This window comes from Lotus japonicus, chromosome 3, assembly GCF_012489685.1.
Source record: "Lotus japonicus ecotype B-129 chromosome 3, LjGifu_v1.2".
Taxonomy (NCBI): Eukaryota; Viridiplantae; Streptophyta; class Magnoliopsida; order Fabales; family Fabaceae; genus Lotus; species Lotus japonicus.
The window spans coordinates 25,703,642-25,723,811 of record NC_080043.1 but is presented as its reverse complement, the minus strand read 5'-3'; the positions used below and the strand labels follow the sequence as shown (position 1 = coordinate 25,723,811).

The 20,170-nt window shown below is 35.9% G+C and overlaps 1 protein-coding gene across 1 annotated transcript; it reads left to right on the top strand.

Annotated features, from left to right (window-relative positions):
• Nucleotides 1-2,939: 2,939 nt before the first annotated feature.
• On the top strand, nt 2,940-18,543 carry LOC130748353 (serine/threonine-protein phosphatase BSL3-like). The gene is made up of 21 exons (XM_057601567.1): nt 2,940-3,651; nt 5,512-5,572; nt 6,143-6,221; nt 6,327-6,406; nt 6,488-6,582; nt 6,680-6,779; nt 7,330-7,399; nt 7,533-7,634; nt 7,720-7,801; nt 8,138-8,317; nt 9,647-9,920; nt 10,002-10,248; nt 12,571-12,741; nt 13,178-13,416; nt 14,602-14,686; nt 14,772-14,870; nt 14,947-15,146; nt 15,234-15,309; nt 17,383-17,518; nt 17,598-17,737; nt 17,897-18,543. The coding sequence occupies exons 1-21, from the start codon at nt 3,276-3,278 to the stop codon at nt 17,978-17,980; spliced, it is 2,976 nt and encodes a 991-aa protein (XP_057457550.1). The 5' UTR covers nt 2,940-3,275; the 3' UTR covers nt 17,981-18,543.
• Nucleotides 18,544-20,170: the final 1,627 nt, after the last annotated feature.

Genomic DNA, 20,170 nt, shown 5'->3' with positions numbered 1-20,170 from the left:
ACTGAATTTCAAGCTTGTTATTTCTCAAATGAGTTGAGAGTCCCTTACAATTGGTAACCGCACCTTATTTATAGGCTTGGGGTTGGGCCTAACGCCCCTAAACGCTCTCAGTGGGCCGGCTGGGCCTCTTAGGGGAGGCCCAAACTCCCTGGTCCAATCAATGTCCTGGGACAAGCGCCCCTGGGCGAGGGCCCCTTGGTCTCGCCCAGTCCAATATACATCAAGTGAAACACAAGAGAAAGTCTTCTATGTCTCTTTGAACACCTAGGTCGAGAACCTGATTCCTATGAGTTGCACCTTTAACCTTATTAATACTTTATATATTTTTTGAACTTTTTATAATGGTAAAGAAAGTATTTTGGGTACAAGTACTTTTAATCTTATTTTCTATTTTTTTATACTAGAAAAGAACAACTACTATGAACAAATCTTGAAACCGTATTTTAAATGATTTGCCATAATTATCTAAGATTTACCTAGATTACTCCTTACACCTGACTTTTATTGCAGAAACAATCTTGGCTAATTTAACAATGTAAATCCTGAGAAAATCTTGGCTAATTTGAAAATTTAAAATCTGAGGATTTTATTCTTGACAAAAAATTATTTCCAAAACAAATCTTGAAACCGAATTTTAAAAGATTTGCCCTAATTATCTAAGATTTATCTAGATTACTCCTTACTAAATTACTTGTGGTTTTGTAATGTGTGATTTTTCTCACGAAAGAAGTATTGCATCTTTGAACAAGTTGTAGAAAGTGAGGACGGATGCAATATGTGGTTCTCCCTCTATATTTCTCTTTTGATGACCTCTACTCGCTGTGATTTGCAGAAGTTATTTAGATATGCAATTCTTCCCTTTTCTAATTGTCTGAGAAAATAGATTTTGTTGGAATCTTTGTTTTTTCTGAGTGGGTTGCTCGGTTTTGTTTTTTATTTTTACAAGAAAAGATAGGATGAAACCATATGAATTTGATTCACATTTTGTTTGAGGAAGCATATTGGAAACTAAGTTCGATTTTAGTTTTTGTTTAGTCCAACTACTCTGGCTTTGCAGACTGGAAGAAATATTCTTAGTTTATTTGGGAGATGATTCCAATGCTGGTTTTGTTGCATGAACTCTATCAGCTGGTCTAGATGTCCGCTAGATGTGGTAGAAACTCGAATGCAATAGTTGTTTGTTTCTGTAGATTTGGTGGGATCTGCTTTGTCCAAGTTTTTTTTACTTCTACGGATATCTAAAATCTCCTCATATTTTCTATCTTTTAGAACTTACATTTATTTCTTTGAAGAAGGACAAAGGACAAAGTAGAAGAAGCATAAGAGAAAACTTGCATTAACCAAAGGAGAAACACACCATTCCTCAGTGCTAACGAGGAGTTGGACATGTTGCATTCTATCTTACATCTGGGAGTAATGAAGCATGTTGAGATGAAAGAGAGCAAGTGGAGCTATGATTGAGATGAGACAAGAAGTGGGAAGGTTGTGGGGAAATATTTCTTTTATTAATATAAGTGGAAGTGAAATTTAGCATCCCGGATGAAAGATTTTGACCAATTTTGGTTTGTCATTGTCTGTAGATTTGGTAAATGTAGAAACATTGACTTGTGGAGAATTATGATTCACTGGATTTTTGAGGCATTCTTTGTAATGAAAATATGTTGAACTATAGGCGTAGGGAAAATATGTTGGCTTTTACTTTCTAAGTATTTAATACTAGATTTTAAATATTTTTTACTTCTTTTTTGTCCCTCAATTTTTCTCTTTTGTTAGAGAGTTTGTATTTTCAGTGTTTAACCTCCATGATGTTTTATTCTAATCCATGATTTGCTATAAATTTAATTAGTTAATCGATATAGTGTGCTATTAAAATTAACACTAAAAATGGTATGCGGTGATACTGTTGATGTGTTTGATGAAGTTTGTGGGCGGTAAGGGCTATGACCTATGGGGATATGTGACCTAATTGAGTTTGTCTGAGCAAGACCACAACAATGACCGAGTGAGTATTGATTATCATGATTTTATAAAGATATCAAGTTGTGTTATTATTTGGTTCTGTAAGTACCCTGCAATATTGACTCAAACTTGGATGACTTAGAATAAACACAGTAATGTCATACTTTATGATTTATCTTTCACAATCATGATTTGTGCTACTAGCACATTCATTTTTTGTTAAGATTAATATGTTGGTAATTCCTTATATCTATGATTTGTGTTATTGTTTCATGTTCATGAAGAATGTGAAAGGAGTTCATGTTGATCTAGACCAGGCTTAGAAGATAAGTCTTTTTGTCCACTTTGCTTAGCATTTCAGACTCTTCTATTTTATCTGTTGTTTAATATATTTTTAATAATCAAGAGATTGATTGATGTATCAAATACAATAGACATATTCCCCGTTCAAGCCGCAGGTAAAAAAACACTAGTATAATATATATTGATTGATATTGATATTGATTGATTAGGCAAACTTTTAATTAAAGAGAACAATTATGACTAAAATTTATTAGTAAAATTTCGTTCTAGAAAGTCAAGTCTCCTTGTAAATAGGAACCCGTCAACACCAAAAGCAAAACAATTCCCCCGTTATATGTCCCATTGCCATTCTCCTGCGCCGCAACTTCTTCCTCCGTACCCTAACCGGTTCATGTTGGTCACTACCTTTTCTTCCCTAAACTGAAAAAAAAGAATTTAATTAATATGCATTAAAAAATATTTTTATCATACATAAATAATCAACTAAAAAAGCAAAAATGAAATCCAGAGAGAGAAAGACACAACACCTGGACTCAGACTCAGAGAAAGAGAGAGAAGGTGACAGGACAAAGAAAGTGATTGAATTTCTTTATTTATTATTATTATTATTATTATTATTATTATTATTAATATAATACTGTAATATTTATTTTATATAATTTTTTTTTTAATTTTTCCTGTGTTTTGTTGTGGGCTTGAGATTTTCTCCGTTCCCGTTTCGTTTCTGCGACCGCTTCTTTTCCTTTTCTCTGGGTTTCAACTTTCAACGACGCAGAAGAGAGAGAGAGAGAGAGAGAGAGAGAGAAAGAGAAGAAGAAGAAGAAGAGAGAGAAGAGAAAAACCTAGAGACTGAGGTTGAAGAATTTGCGTGTTCTGGAGTTTCTTCTGGTCTTCGAATTGAAGAATCAGGGATCTGAGGTGTTTGGATTCCTCAAAATGTTGATTCGGAATACGAATTTACAGGAATTCTAGCTCGATCTTCACGGAATTCCTCGAATCTTAGGGTTGAACCAATGGATGTTGATTCCTCGATGGTGCCGGACGCCGATCACGATCCAGCTACAGAGAATCACGCCGCGGCTGAGGAAGACGGAGAGAAGCTTCCAGAGCCTCCGTCATCCGAGGGTGGATCTCCGGCGCAGCCACAGAGCTCGGTGGTTGGGCCGAGGCTGGCGCCAACTTATACTGTGGTGAATGCGGTTATGGATAAGAAGGAGGACGGGCCGGGGTCGAGGTGCGGCCACACGTTGACGGCTGTGGCGGCGGTCGGAGAGGAGGGGACGCCGGGGTATATTGGTCCGAGGCTGATTTTGTTCGGTGGTGCCACTGCGCTTGAAGGCAATTCTGCGGCTTCAGGGACTCCTTCTTCTGCTGGAAATGCTGGCATACGTAAGTATATATAGTTATGAAATTGTCTCAGCTTTGTTTTCGGCAGCATGTGTTAGCAGTTAGCTTATTTTCCTCCGGGTATTGTGGTGGCTGAGTGCTTTTGAGTTTTGGTAACTTATGACTACGCCATTTGCATGCTTAATTTATATTCAAGTTGAATTGAAATTGTGGCTCCACACGCTGGTTTCTTTTTGTCAATGTCTAGATATTAGTTAGTACAACTGTATAAATGCAAAGAATCCCAGTTGCATTGCCAGATACGACATTGAAGTGGTGATTTCTTGGCAGTGTTTGTCATCTTTTAGTGTGTTTGGACTTATCATCTTTTAGGGTGTATTTGGCTTTTGGTTGGATTCACCGCTGATATCCGTTGATTTGGCAAAATCTTGCTTCTTCGTTTGTTCATTAGGATGCGTCTAGGCAAACGGGAAACCAAACACACTTAGTCTTTGGTGCTTATGAACTTGATGTTTCCTGTCATGGGAACTAGGGCTTTAAACCAAAAATTTGTCAGTTCCTTTTATGGAGTAAAATCTGGCTTTAATGGTCACAAATGCTCCCCAGTGGTTCACTTGGATGGATGAGGTAGATTGGAACAGGAATGAATGGAGTTGACATTTTTTATGATTCATTTATTGGTTAGTGTAACTTACAAAAGCAGCCAGCCTTATCCCACTGATGGGATATGCTACGGGATCTATTGACATGTCATCAAAGGACTTCATAATAAACCAAACTTTCAAGAAACTCATTAGAGTGAAGCGGTTTCAATGTTTCCTTCTAAAGTTTTGTTTTGTCTTCTTCCTTCATACCTTTAAATTGAACTATATCCTGTTGATTTACTTTTCACATTGGGCCTTTGTTGCTATTTTGCTCACGCCATCAACTACATTAGAATAGTTACTTTTATATCCTACTCTTTTTAAGTTTTAAGAGCTACTCTAACCTCCTTACAAATAAATTTATTCCTTATCTTTGGTACAACTCTACACGGGTGTGTTGATGCAATTAAACGGCATGAATTAAGTATATATATCAGAACTTTGTGTTTATTTTATGGTTGGTTGAAAATTGGAACTTCATAAAATTTCTTTTAAAACCTTTCCATTTGCTTCTCTTTTTGCCTATTTTGGAAGGGAACGATGGGTTGAGGGAATGCTTGTTCCGGGGACCTTTAGGTGTAAGGCCTTAAATAATTGTGTCCTAACACACTCTTTTAGTAAGTTAACCTTTAGGTTTGAAGCGTCTGTACTGCAGAGATCCAATTTATCTAATGCTAAAATTTACTTTTGCTATGAAGATTGGGGGGGGGGATTGGATTCTATACCACTTGGTACAATGTTAAGAGACAACTCTTTTACAAGATAAAGCTCTAAGGTAATTCAGCTATATTGGGAAAAGTATCCATTTTAAGTAATATTGCAAGTAAGTACCATTTGTGAAAAATAGCAGCGCGTTCTTGTTTCCACATTGTTTCTATGCCCTTTATTGTAATTTAGAACATAATATTTTTATTAATTTGTAGCCCCAAATGGTTTTTGTTCTAATTCTCGAAGTCAGTTATCCATGTAGGATAGAGTCCATAGCTTTTTATTTATTATGATGCACACCAATATTAGTAATTAAATGCTGATCTTCCTTTGGGGCAAACATTCTAGATTATTTGGGGATTGGCTACTTCTGCTCATCTTCCTGTGAGGAATAGTACAAGTTGGACAATAATTTATGTGGAGTTTATACAATTTTTCCTTTGAAGAAGAGTTTCTCGTAAAGAAAATGGAATGCATAATAGATTTAATAATTGAGTGATGAGGGTTTATGGTTGCAATTTTTCATGACAGCTTACCATTTGCTCTGCAGGTTTGGCTGGTGCCACGGCTGATGTCCACTGTTATGATGTCTTGACTAATAAATGGTCTAGGTGAGCTTAGAACTAGGTTTTTCTTCTAAGACAGTTGATGCTTGTATAGCTTTATGACATATAATACTCAAGCCTACTAGATTGATTGTGTGCTTATCAAAAAAAAAAAAAAACTAGATTGATTGTGTTAATGTGGATAAACATATCAACTCTTATGCTGATCACATGATCTGAGGGTTTATGGTTGGAAATGAAACAGAACAAACAGTTAAAGAATCAGGATTATTTTTTTATAATGACAGGGCTATTTAGACGGTTGATTGATTAATTGTAAAAAATGGTACTACACTAGAACTAAATTGATGCTAGAAGTGTTGAGAAATATGATTTACTATTGTGTGATTAGGTTTCTAGAAAGTTGTACTGGCTAAGTACTCAAGCACTTGTAGTTCACCTAAAGTAAAGGTTATAGTTGTTTTTCTATAGTTATATTTTTTGTATAATAAAGGTTTTAGATAGATTAGTACTTGTAACAATTAGGTTATTCTTTCATACCTCCATAAAGACAGAATTAAAGATTGTATAGCCTTGCATACTTTGTTCAGTGCTTATATGGAAAATATAATGCAGGTTAACTCCCTATGGAGAACCTCCAACACCAAGGGCTGCACATGTGGCAACTGCTGTTGGTACCATGGTTGTTATTCAGGTAGCATGGAAAAAATATCTACCTATTAGGTTATCTTAATACTGGTGGATTTATTTATTTCTTTGAATGATTAAATTCTGAATGGAATATTGGCTTGTTACTCAGGGTGGCATTGGTCCTGCTGGTTTGTCAGCAGAGGACCTTCATGTTCTTGATCTCACGCAACAATGGCCCCGCTGGCATAGGTTAGACCTGTAGTCTGTTTCTTACCTTAAATGTTTCCCATAACATTCATCTAATCCAGACGATTCTGAAATTTTATGTAGAGTATCTGTTCAGGGCCCTGGACCAGGGCCACGCTATGGACATGTAATGGCTTTGGTGGGGCAGAGGTATCTTATGGCAATTGGAGGCAATGATGGTAACCGGCCAAATGCCATCCCCATTGCATTTTGTACGTCTTTTTTTGAGTGTGAAAGTTTAATGAATGTGATACTAATTTGGTCTTTGCTTTCTAGGAAAAAGACCTTTGGCTGATGTGTGGGCCTTGGACACAGCTGCCAAGCCTTATGAGTGGCGCAAGTTAGAGCCTGAAGGAGAGGGACCACCTCCATGCATGTATGCTTCTGTCTCCATGAACTCTGGCTTTCTATCAGTTTTAATTCTTAGTAACAAAAGATAGTGTTTGTTTACATTTTAGCCTTTGATGTTTCGAACTAGATTCTTAAGATTGTCACTCAAGTTATTGCACTAGCCAAACTATTCAGTGGTTAGATTGAACATTCCAGTTTGAATAAAATCAATTGATTAAATTGAGATGTTTTATGGAATTAAACTATTTTCATGTGAACTCTTGGATTTGTTTTATCGTTCTTTTTCTCTTTTCACGGTATTTTTACAAATCAACCCAAATTGAATTGCCCATAATTTTTATTTGGTTTTCCATGTGTAGCAATATTATCCATTAGTTTACTACTGCTTTGAATAATCAGACCAGTATATTAGCTTGTGATTGCTTTATTCTTTGTTCTTTATTTATTTATTTTGTGAGGATTATGATTGTAGAGTATGCTCACCTTCTTCTACTTGTTGGTTAATGTTATCTTTTAGTGAAACTTATCATAATGTGGGGTTTATTTGCCAATTTTTCCATTTATTTTTTTACTAGGTATGCAACTGCAAGTGCACGCTCGGATGGGCTTCTTCTGCTTTGTGGAGGGAGGGATGCCAATAGTGTTGTGAGTTATCTTGAGGCCTATTCTTACACAAACTAAAACTAATATTTCTGTTGATTTCTGTTAAGCATATTGTGTTTTCTTGCAAATTGTTTCCTCCCAAGCTCCACTGATATTTTTACTACTTATGTTGCAGCCATTGGCTAGTGCATATGGACTTGCTAAGCATAGAGATGGTCGTTGGGAATGGGCTATTGCTCCAGGTGTCTCACCATCTCCAAGATATCAACATGCAGCGGTTTGATTCAGTTTCTTTTATTTTTTTCTCCATTTTTTCATAGTTGGGTATATGTTCAAGATTATGCTTAATTTAATGATTTTAGGTATTTGTGAATGCAAGACTCCATGTGTCTGGTGGGGCTCTTGGTGGAGGACGGATGGTCGAGGACTCATCAAGTGTTGCAGGTACTCAATCAGTGTTGCTTAATTATTTTTTGTTTGGTGACTGCTGCTCTGGGTTTCCTTGCAAAAATCTGGATTGCATGTAATATAAGCTATTGTTCTTTATGCCTAACTCTGTATCTTCTGCCCCCACTCTAATGTGTTTATACATTTTTCATTCGTCTACTGAAGAATGATTTTTTATTTGTGAAATAAAGAAAAAATTTCTCCCCCATCTTTTGGTGCTGTAACTTATTTTTACCAGTGGTCATGTTCTTGTATTAGTTTGTTTGTATGTAGAGGGAATATTTAGTCTTATTCCAAATAATGCTGTATTTTTTGTATTTTACCCATTTGTAGTATTGGACACTGCTGCTGGTGTTTGGTGTGATGCAAAATCTGTTGTAACCAGTCCAAGGACTGGTAGATACAGCGCTGATGCAGCTGGAGGAGACGCTGCAGTTGAGTTGACTCGGCGTTGTAGGCATGCTGCGGCTGCTGTTGGTGATCTAATTTTTATTTATGGTGGTTTACGTGGGGGTAAGTCATACATATAACATCTTATTGGTTCGTATTCTTGAATCTTGATATCATCAGATATTCTTATCAATCTATTTATGGCTATTCAGATAATTACCTCATGCTCCTTACATCAAAGCTTGAAATTCTTTTGTTATATTTGATTTACATGTTCGCATAATAATTTAGGTTGAATTTGTTTCTCTCTGTGTTTTATTTGGTTTGGGTGGCTTGAAGCAATAGGAATATTTGAGTCCTGGCTGTGATTTCGGTATTTAATTATTTAGACTTGTGCAAATGGTAGAATGTGTTTTTGTCTGTAATTGATTGTATTGTACAAGTATCAGGATATAGAAACTGATTATGAAATGACCCAGTTAGTATGATAGCCTTGGCTCTGATGCTGTTGAGCAGATGCGTGTTTAGCAAGATGTTTTAGGAGCAATAGAGTTTGGCTTGATGCTGTTCAGCAGATGCATGTTTAGCAAGATGTTTTAAGGAAATATAGAGTTGACCAGAGAACACTATACTCTTAAAATGAACTTGGTATACCAGTCAACTAGGTCATTGTTGAGTATTGACTGCTATTGTATCGAATGAACAATCATGAGAGAGATTCCATTTGTCGTGTGTGTATATGTATATATATGGTACATTTTCACTTTGGGATTTCATACTGTGATCTCAAAATATGGATTTTGTCTTTAATTTACATTTCAAAGCTTACCAACTCCAAACACCATAAAAGTTGTTGGTGAGTTGTACAATGCATAGAAATTAAAGCACCAAAACTAACTAATAAATAATTATGTTCTAATTCTAGAATCCAGTTTCTCAATATATAACAAATATGCCTTAGAAAACTCTCGAAACAGAGAAGGAAGAAACAAACAAGGAAGTATCAGTGAATGGAGAACTCGCTGGAGAATCGAGACTCGTGAACAGAAGATACATCCTTGGAGACTTGCCAATGGAGCACGAGGAATGTGGTAAACTGTCCCACTCACAGGAGAATCATTCGGGTTGAAGTAGAAACAACCGCTTGAAGTTTTAGGGTTAGGGTATTAGTGAAATTGGGTAAAAAAGGGACACATTTAAAAAACTCAATTCAAATTTGGGTTTCTTATAAATCATTAATCAGGATTTTGCTGCAACTTTTGGGATTAAAATCGCCATTTCAGTGGGATTAAGCTGGATTGGGAATTTGGGATTAATCATACGGTCTAAATCGCAGGCCACCTACTCATCGCATGAGCATAAGAATTTGGGATTAATTTTTATTACCATACTCTGACCGATTCATCACTTCCATAGCTGGACTGACTTGAATGTATTGTGTTTTTGTTGCAGGAATCTTGCTTGATGACCTACTTGTTGCTGAAGATCTTGCTGCTGCTGAAACAACATCTGCTGCTTCACATGCTGCTGCTGCAGCAGCTGCATCTAATGTACAAGCAGGACACTTGCCTGGACGAAATGGCTTTGTTGATGATAGAACGAGACAAGCGATGCCTGAAGCGGCTGCTGATGGTTCTGTTGTATTAGGCAATCCAGTTGCTCCCCCAATGAATGGTGACATTTATACGGATATCAGCACTGAAAATGCCATGCTTCAGGGACCTCGGTATGAGAGATGTTTTTATTCTCAGTGTGAAGTATTTATTGTTACTTCTATGGATTCATTCATTTGAAATACTTTGAATAGGCAAACTGCCAAAGGAGTTGAGTATCTGGTTGAAGCATCTGCAGCAGAAGCTGAAGCTATCAGTGCCGCACTGGCTGCTGCAAAGGCACGACAAGAGAATGGACTCAATGGAGAAGTTGAATTGCCTGACAGAGACCGTGGGGCGGAGGCTACCCCAAGTGGGAAACACACATCTTCCTTGATTAAGCCTGATTCTGTTGGGTCAAATAACATTGCTTCTGGTGGAGTTCGGCTGCATCACAGAGCTGTGAGTAACATATTTTAATTACCAAAGAAAAACTATGGTATCTATAAATTTCCATAAAATATTTAGGCTTAAATGCTCAATTGGCCCCTGTAATTGTAAAGGGAATCAACCCTGGTCCCTGTAAAATTTTCGCATCAAATTGAGTCCCAAATATTTTTTTTTAATCCAATTAAGGACAAAGGGTGCCAGACGGTGATGTGGCTTGATTTTTAGCCTACTCAGCTTTTCCACGTGGCATTTTAATTTTTTTTAATTGAATAATTCCAAAACTTAATTTTGTAATTCCAAGTCATAAATTAAAAATAAAATAAAATCTTAATACAAAACCTAAACTAATTCCATTCCATAAAACAATCAAACACTGATCATCAAACGAACACTAATCAATAATCATCAAATAATAGGTTCCAAAATGAAAAGTACCAATTTTTTCCTATCATCTAGGAAAAATAAGATCGACCTCAAGAAAGAAAAAAAATCAACGTAAACGAATGAATTGGGGCACAAAATTACAACTTTTTTCACCTTCATCGATAATAAATTAACCTCAACAGAGATTCTAATAGCATAAGCATATTTTTGAGTTTGAGAACTGAATCCCTCCCGTTTTAAAACCCACGAGAACCTCCATTAACAGGTGCTACAGAGAGAGTGAGAGAGTGGCGATGCTGAAGGAGACAGCGAAGGAGGAGGTTCCGCTCTTCCACCTCGATCTCCTCACTCCACGGTGACGGAAGGCTTTTCCACGAACTCCACCCTATCCTCTTAGCGCTCACCTTGCTCCGCCAGCTTCGCCCGGTACACGAACTCTTCAACTGGTGAGTGAGTGCCATTTAAGCATCAATGCCAGATCCAACCCCACCCATCGCAACCGAACCAAAATCCAGAAACCCAGAACCGCCACCGCTCACAACCCCCAGCCCCACCGCCGCAACCAGAAGCGGACCTTTTTGAGGACATAGGGGAGCTACAGCTCCCCCAATATATTTGATATAATCTTGGGTATACATATTACATAACACAATATATTATATATAATTGATTACTGAAATAATATCTTAATATATGTAATAGGTGCTTGATAAAGGCGAGCAAGAAATGTATGATGAAAGCTTAATTTACATGACATGACAATCTTTTCCAAAAATAAAAAAACTATTTTTTGAAGAAAAAATTAAAAGTTACTTTACCTTTAAATTTTCCATTTTCATCTCTTGCACCTTGACATTCACGACAAGTCTCTAAATTTTACTCTTTCTAGACTTTTCTTCTATAGTTTAGCGAGTTTAAATGAAGATTGTGTACTGTGACACTTTAAGTTTTTTGTTAATTTAAATCAATGTTATGTTTTTTCTTGACAGTATGTTATGTTTCTTTTTAATTAGGTGTGAGTGTAGTTAATAAATAAGAATATGTCATTCGTTGTCATTGGGTATTGTCGTATCGTATTGGTTTATAAATCAAAACACTGGCATATTTAAACAAAAATACTTTTTTGTGTACTAAATGACTCTCACAGTTTTGACTTAATTTTTCGTAAACTAATTTTTGCATATATAAAAAATTGAATTTATAAGTTTAAAAATATTTAGCCCCTTCAAGACTTTTGTTGAAGTTCCGCCACTGGCCGCAACCCTCATCCAACCCCACCCATCGCAACCCAACCAAAACCCAGAAACCCTCACCCACCGAAGATGATGATGATGAAGAGATTGAGGCTTACCAAACAAAAGGCTCCAATTTTGTATCAGACCCCTTCATCTGCATGGCTTCGATCTAAGGTGATTCATCTTCTCTATGGGGTTTTGAGTGGTGGAGGTTCTGGACCTGGGAAATCTGAGTTCTTAGGGGTTTTGGTTCAATCTAAAGATGGATGGTGAAGAAGAGGAGATGGATGATGAAGAAGAAGAGAGGATGAAGATGCTGAACGGATGCAGAACAAACAAACAAAAATAAGGCCAGCTGAAGAGTTCGTGTACGAATGCAGAACAAACAGAAGATGATTAGATTAGGTTTTATTTAATTAGATTAAGGTTTTGTTTTTAAAGTAATGAGTTGGAATTTAAAAAATAGGATTTGGAATTAATTATATTAAAAAAATGAAAAAGCCACGTGGAAAAGCTGAGTCAGATTAAAATCAAGCCACATCAGACCCAAACACACTTTGGACTTAATTAGATTAAAAAAAACATTTAGGGACCCAATTTGATGGAAAATTTTTACAAGGACCAGGGTTGATTCCCTTTACAATTACAGGGGCCAATTGAGCATTTAAGCCAAATATTTATGCTCAATTCTAATACTGTGGTGAATTTTCTCCAGGTAGTTGTTGCTGCCGAGACTGGTGGAGCCTTAGGTGGTATGGTTAGACAACTTTCAATTGATCAATTTGAAAATGAAGGCAGGCGTGTCAGTTATGGGACTCCGGAAAATGCAACTGCTGCTAGAAAATTGTTAGATCGGCAGATGTCAATCAATAGTGTGCCCAAAAAGGTCATTTTTATGGATCATTTTATTGCCACCATCTTGCATCACAATTTTCTGCTTTTTTTTGGGTGTTTCTGTCTTGTATTTGACTCAGTGTACAATTGCATATGCAGTCTCATGTTTGCTTTATCATACCTCTTGAAATAAAGGGAAGAAATTTTAATATTATTTTTTGATGAAAAATACATAGGATGTTAGCAATATATAGACTGCCTAATTAAGTGATTACAAGGAAATAATATCTAATATAATAAGTACAAATCAAATCTGTCCTAATTACAGGAAATTGCGGAAACAAATATACACAAAATAAAGAGAATCAAATCCTAATATTTATGGTAATTATGCCGTACAACAATACATTTTCTGTTGCATTACAAATCGTGCGTTTTCTCTTATATTGAGATTTGTTTCTTATGGAGTTTCCTCACCACCTTTGTAGGTCATAGCACACCTCTTAAAGCCTCGTGGATGGAAACCACCAGTACGCCGACAGTTTTTCTTAGATTGTAATGAAATTGCTGATCTCTGTGATAGTGCTGAGCGGATATTTTCAACAGAACCAAGTGTCTTACAACTTAGTGCTCCGATTAAAATATTTGGTGATTTACATGGGCAGTTTGGGGATCTCATGCGCCTTTTTGACGAGTATGGTGCACCGTCCACTGCCGGTGATATTGCGTAAGTTCCATGGCTCCTATTGATGATTTTATTTGTCATTAATGGATATTATTATCATGTCTCCCTACTGGTGTGTTGTTGACTATTTTTAATTGGTGTTAGCTTGTAGGTCAAAACTTTATATATGTATTTAAGCATGATTTTTTTTATAAGATGTCAAATCATCTGCCAAAATCAGCTTTCTTTATTTAGGCCCATTTTTTGGCTGTTTTAGTTTTTATACTGTTGGTGCTTTGTTGAGATCTTATCTCTGAACAAAATTTGGATTGATTATCCAACATGTACTCTTTATAGTCTCCTTTGCATTTTCATTGTTTTGGTGGTACGATTTCTTCAACCAGTTACCCCAGCCTGATCTATCATATGAAAATGGTTCTTATCTTTGCATTTGCTTTGCTAGCACCGCATATTCCTTATTTTTTAAAGCAGTCCGATGCACAAAGCTCCCGCTCCGGTAAGGGGTCCGACTATTTGGTCTATGGTACACAGCCTTACCTCGTTTTTTGAAGAGGCTGTTTCAGAACTTGAACCCGTGACCTCAGTCACATGGAAACAACTTTTTATGGTTGCGCCAAGGCTCCCCCTTCCACATATTCCTTATTGATGTCGTATAATGCAAATTTATTTTATATTTTATATCCTTTGAATTGGATTTGTTCTGGCATTTTTGCGTTGTGTACCCTAGCTTACTAGGTTTGTTGTGTTAATGTGGATAAACAAATATACTGTTATGTTGATCTGAGGGTTTCTTGTTACAATTGGAACAGAAAGCGTTGATAAAGAATCTGACGAGTGAGGATTATTTTTAAAATTGACAGAGTTCTTGTGATGGTTGATTCATTGATTGTAAAGATGATGCTGCACTGGAATCAAATTTAAGCTGGAGGAATATTGAGAAATATTATTCATTACCATGTAACTAGGATTTAGGAAAATTTTCTTTGATTAGTGCACATGCACTTGTAGTCCATAAGTTTATAGTTGTCTTTTACTCTTTTTATGGCCATACTAATAATAGATAAAGGTGTTAGATTAGTATCTGTAACCATAATTCAATCTCATTAGGAAAATATATTTTCTTGTGTTAGTTAACCCTAAGCCAAAAATTTCAACAATGCTATTAGAACACTAGTGATATAGGCATTTGATTTTCTCTATTGCTAATTTTGTATAAATGACTATCAGATATATCGATTATCTATTCCTAGGAGATTATGTTGATAGGGGACAGCACAGCCTGGAAACTATATCCCTTCTTCTTTCTCTGAAGGTACTTATGATTATTTAGGTTGGCTTTCTGTGTTGTAGGTTTTATGGCATCAGACTTATGCATGGTTTTGTGAATATTGGTGCAGGTTGAGTATCCCAACAATGTACATTTAATACGTGGAAATCATGAAGCTGCAGATATTAATGCTCTTTTTGGTTTTCGAATTGAGTGCATTGAGAGGATGGTAAGAAATTTAATGTCCGGATATTGTTTCTTATTTATGTTGGGTGCACCAACTAACCATTTAAGTTGTTGATCAGGGTGAGAGAGATGGAATTTGGACATGGCATCGAATGAACCGGTTATTTAATTGGCTTCCTCTGGCGGCTTTAATTGAAAAAAAAATTATTTGCATGCATGGTGGGATCGGTCGTTCAATAAGTCATGTGGAGCAGATTGAGAATATTCAGCGTCCAATTCCGATGGAAGCAGGGTCAATTGTGCTCATGGATCTATTATGGTTAGAGCATTTGTTTGTTGTTATTGCTTGTTTGAGGCTGTACTTCATGTCCTTCTGCATACTAAAAGCATGGGCTTTTTCCTCTAGGTCTGATCCTACAGAGAATGACAGTGTGGAAGGACTGCGGCCAAATGCTAGAGGTCCTGGATTAGTTACTTTTGGTGTGAGTACTCCTTAGTCCTTACCTGTCATTTTTCTAAATAAGAAACATTCAGTGTGCTTATTTGCATAGAAATATGTAGTTATTTGGTAATTCTGTTTTTTATAGATCATACTATACATGCCTAGACACTGAACTACTGATATTAGTTAATGGAGCAGAATTTAAATAGTTTAGAATGCTTGTAATGGAGCGATGCTTTGTGTGTTATTTAGAACTTCAAATGTGGATACACTCGAGTGAATCAATTGAAATAGTGGAGATCACGATTAGGAGGAGCATTGATGTGGCTACAAGAAACTAAGTGGGTATGAGAAAAGGCATAACTGTTAAGTATTGGAAGAAAAATGTTAGTGTATGTCAAAATGTTAGGAGACAGGGTCATAGTTCTAAACACACTTCCAATACTCCTGATAGAAGACTGGAGATAAACTGAATAATTGTACTAACAAACACGGAAAATCATTCTCAATACAGCAATAAACGTGCTGTCCTAGAGCCAAAGTCTCCTACAGAGAGTATTCTTTGTCCACAATACAGAATAACAACCTAATATACATTGTTCCACACCATATAATCAAGTATGCTCCAAGAAAAATAACTACCATTTAGTTGTTTTGCCTCCAAGTACTTCCTAATTGTTGGCAGTTACTCCTGCCTCGACTCGGACACTAGACACGATACAATACGGCTAACATCCAAAAAGTAGGACAGTGAGAGGAGTGGTTTATGGTGAGAAGTGAGAGCATTTAATAATAACCCTTTGATCAAAATAAGCGGTTATGCCCTGGGCCAATGAGCTTCAAAAAAAAAAAAACTAAGACTCATTTTACAAAGTTAGTACTTTCTCCCAAAAGAAAGAGCTAATCTATCTAACGGCTTTCCCTCCTTCTTGATATCATCATTGTAAAAATAGATTCAAACTCCGGTTCACCAGATGATAAAATAGCAACTTGAAGAATTTACATTTCAGTAAGTGATCCAAACTCATCTCCCCCTATATCCCACAGGGTAATTTAAAGTATAAAAGATATTTTATTGTTTGACTTAAAATAGCTAATATCAATGTTCCACAAGTGTCCGACCAACAAGAGGTATCGGCTTCAATTGTCCCACAAGTGTCTAGCCAACAGGTGTCGGCTTCAGGTGTTGCATAAAGGTGCGTCGTATGGGTGTCATGCAACATAACTCTTGCTGTTTCCAATGTTGCCTACTCTACACCTTTGAAATGGGGGGCTTGATTAGTTTATAGGCCAATGGATTAGATCCTTGAGCAATATACACACAATGCAGATTATTAGAAAGATAAAGGGAATAAAAAAGGCCTGCATGGTTTTCATCAATTTGGAAAAGGCATATGATAGTGTACCATGGGAGGTATTGCAAGAGCCAAGAAGCTCGGGAAAAGAAGTTTGTATTGCCTATATTTTTGAGCAATTAAAGATATGTACCGAGGATTATGACCTATGTGAAAACATACGGAAGATTTTTGGCAACTTTTAGCCCTTGTAATTCTTACTTACTTTTGGCAACATAAGTGATTAAGAATGAATGCATTTGAGAGGAAGTTAGGGTATTGCCTATTTGGAACAGATATTAGATCTCTCCTTAGGTGGGCTAGGCTTGTATAAGGAAGTTGCATTAAGGGTAATCCAGTAGTTACAAATAGAGACCATAAAAAACTTTTGGTCAAACAATTTAGAAGAATTTAGATTTAAATGGTCGGTGCCTTGGTGGTCATTAGACATGATTGATGATAGGATATTATGGTGTCATTGATCCAAGTAACTGACCACACCCTTGGTGATGATGCACTTCAACTATTAGATTTTCTTGCATTTTGTTGAAGTTTGATATATTGAAAGGTAGGCTAAACTGTGTAGATTCTTATTTATCACTGTGCCCTATGCTGATGTTATTACCAATGCATGAGTGTGGGCACATCATTTAAATTTAAATTTTGTCGTCATGACGGGTGTTATTTGAATTATAAATCATAGGCATAGTTGCCTTGTTGGATGGTGTGTGCTCTTTATGTGCTCCTCGTGCTCATTTTAACGGGGTTTGGTATTTCAGCCTGATCGGGTTGTGGAATTTTGCAACAACAATGATCTTCAGCTAATTGTTCGTGCACATGAATGTGTGATGGATGGATTTGAGCGTTTTGCCCAGGGACATCTTATCACGCTTTTCTCAGCTACAAATTATTGTGGTATATGTTGCTGACTTCTGCATTGCATTTTCATCCTTAAATCATGTTATCTTATATATTTTGGCGCTTGTTCAAATAGGTACCGCAAATAATGCTGGGGCAATATTAGTTTTGGGCAGAGACCTTGTTGTGGTTCCTAAGCTGATTCATCCATTACCACCTGCAATTTCTTCACCAGAAACGTCACCTGAACGTCATATTGAAGATACATGGATGCAGGTATTCCAAATATTTTCCATTAAATCATGGTGCTGTGTTATATAATGTGTTACAGCCATCAAATGTACAGGAGCACATCTGTGTGAAGTTATAGCTGATTTCATTTCAAAGCATTATGGTGCTTTTATTTAAAAATAAACACTGTTATTATATGTGCAGGAGTTGAATGCTAACAGACCGGCGACACCAACTAGAGGCCGTCCCCAAGTAACAAATGACCGAGGCTCGCTCGCTTGGATGTAGTGATCATTAAGATTGTCCCATATATATGCCCTACTGGCTTGTGCTATCGCCTAGTTTTAGTGTTTTGTATATAGCACGATGCGATTTACGCGGGGGGAGCCTCCAAACCTGTGATCTTAATCCCTACAGAAAGCTTGGCTTTCTTAGTTTTGGTTCTGACCCCTCAATTGGCGGGCCTTTATAAGTTACAAGTTCAACATACAAGATTGGCAGCCACTGCTACTTGACCTTGCAAAGCTAGAAGTTGCTGTCTGGGTTCCACCCACCCTTTGTAAATTGAGCATAGGTTATGAAGTCAAGGTTATGGTTCTTTGTCATGGATTGTCTGTGATGGCTATTTTTGTCATTAAATTTTTCATTTTTTTTACATCTTGCCCCCTAGGTTGTTATTGGGCTTTTGTTAATCTAGAGGACAAGAGGGTTTTTTGCTTTTTTTTTAATGTGATGGTGAGATATATAAATCAGAAATCTTAGCGGTCCTTGTATCATAGGTGTGCTCTGTGTAATTTTCATCTTTGTACAATTAATTTTTGTGTGATTTAATCTGATGAAGAGTTCGTGAATTTTGATATAAGATTTCATGTTTTGCATTATGCTGCAAAGAGCTTGGGGATTGATTTTACTTGCTATTGACTACTGCAGTGCATAGTAGTGAAAATCAAATATGAAGTTTCAACTTTCAAAGCATGGCAAACCATCCCTATATGAGGATATGACCCAAATAAAAAAGAAGGAAGAGAACTCATGGATCTATTAAAATTGTACATTCACGCGGATGATAATAAAAAAGATTTGATGAAAAAATATAAATTGAAAATTATATCCGATTATCAAATATACAATACATGATTCTATATTGTTTAATTGTCAACTGTTGTAGAATTACTTAGATGATGGAATAAATAGAGCCAATTGGCTTGTAACATCCTTCAACTAAATTTCCTTATTCCTTAGTTTATATATTTAATTTTATAAAAGATAAGTTGCATATTTTTGGTGCATGATGCTTGATTATGTAAATTTTCTTAATTATAATTATCTCTTAGAAAGCATGGAAATGTTTTAAAAGCAATGAGAAAGTTCTCCACAAAAAACTTGCAGAAGTTCCTCTTGACACTTTCAATTATAGTTGGCTATTCTTTCAACTTATTAATTCAAAGATCTTTGAAAAAAGAAATTATAGTCCACCAAAAAAGGACTTCTCGCCAGGAGTCCCTTTCTTATTCACATGATGATCAAATAGTTCACAAGATGAGCTTTTCGGCATACATCGCTATCAACATACTTTCTCAAATCACAATTTCTATACGAGTCATCGTTTCTGGATCTGAAGGATCGATGTCATAATAGTAAGAATTAGGTTTTCAAAAAGAAAGGAAAAAAGGTTAGAAAGACATAGTTATTAAAAAACACTTATATTACTACTGAGTTTGAAACTTGATGTCTTGCAAATGAAGATGAGAACTCCTTATCCTTATACAGGCAAGAGAGCTTAAATACAACAAAATACATGACATCGTCATCTGCATCATCCGCATTCTAGTGAATAACACATTAGCATTCTACATTATTCTAGTGAATGCATACATTAACATTCTACATTATTCTAGTAGATACTTACATCAACATTGCATTACTACAACATCATGCTTACATCATCACACTATATATTACATCAACACTTCTAGTGATTTTCATTTTATTTTATTTTACAATACGACAAATTAAAGTATGGTTATAAGGAAAAAATGCATGATTAAAAATAAAAAAATATAAAAAAATAATATTTTTGTGAGGCAATTAACAATATACAATATTCTTGTGAAAAATTACAATATTTAATAGAAATAGTAATATATTAAATATTTGTTCCCTTAAAAAAATTTAAATATTTATTAAGAGAAGTATGAAATGAAAATTGAAAAGGTTTTCAGTAAACCAAAGAAAACCCTTGGGTTAACTTTTCAAGTGAAATCATTGTTTCTGCAACTCCAGAAATCGAAAAGTTATTGTTGGTATGGTGCGCTGCGACCTAAGATGCACATGTACATGTACGATATCAGGTACATGGTACGAAATTTTAAAAAATATTGGGTACGAGTATATTAGTATTGAATATATATATATATATATATATAATTATATAAAATAGAAGAAAGCATAAATTAAACTTTTTCTCTTAATAAAGTT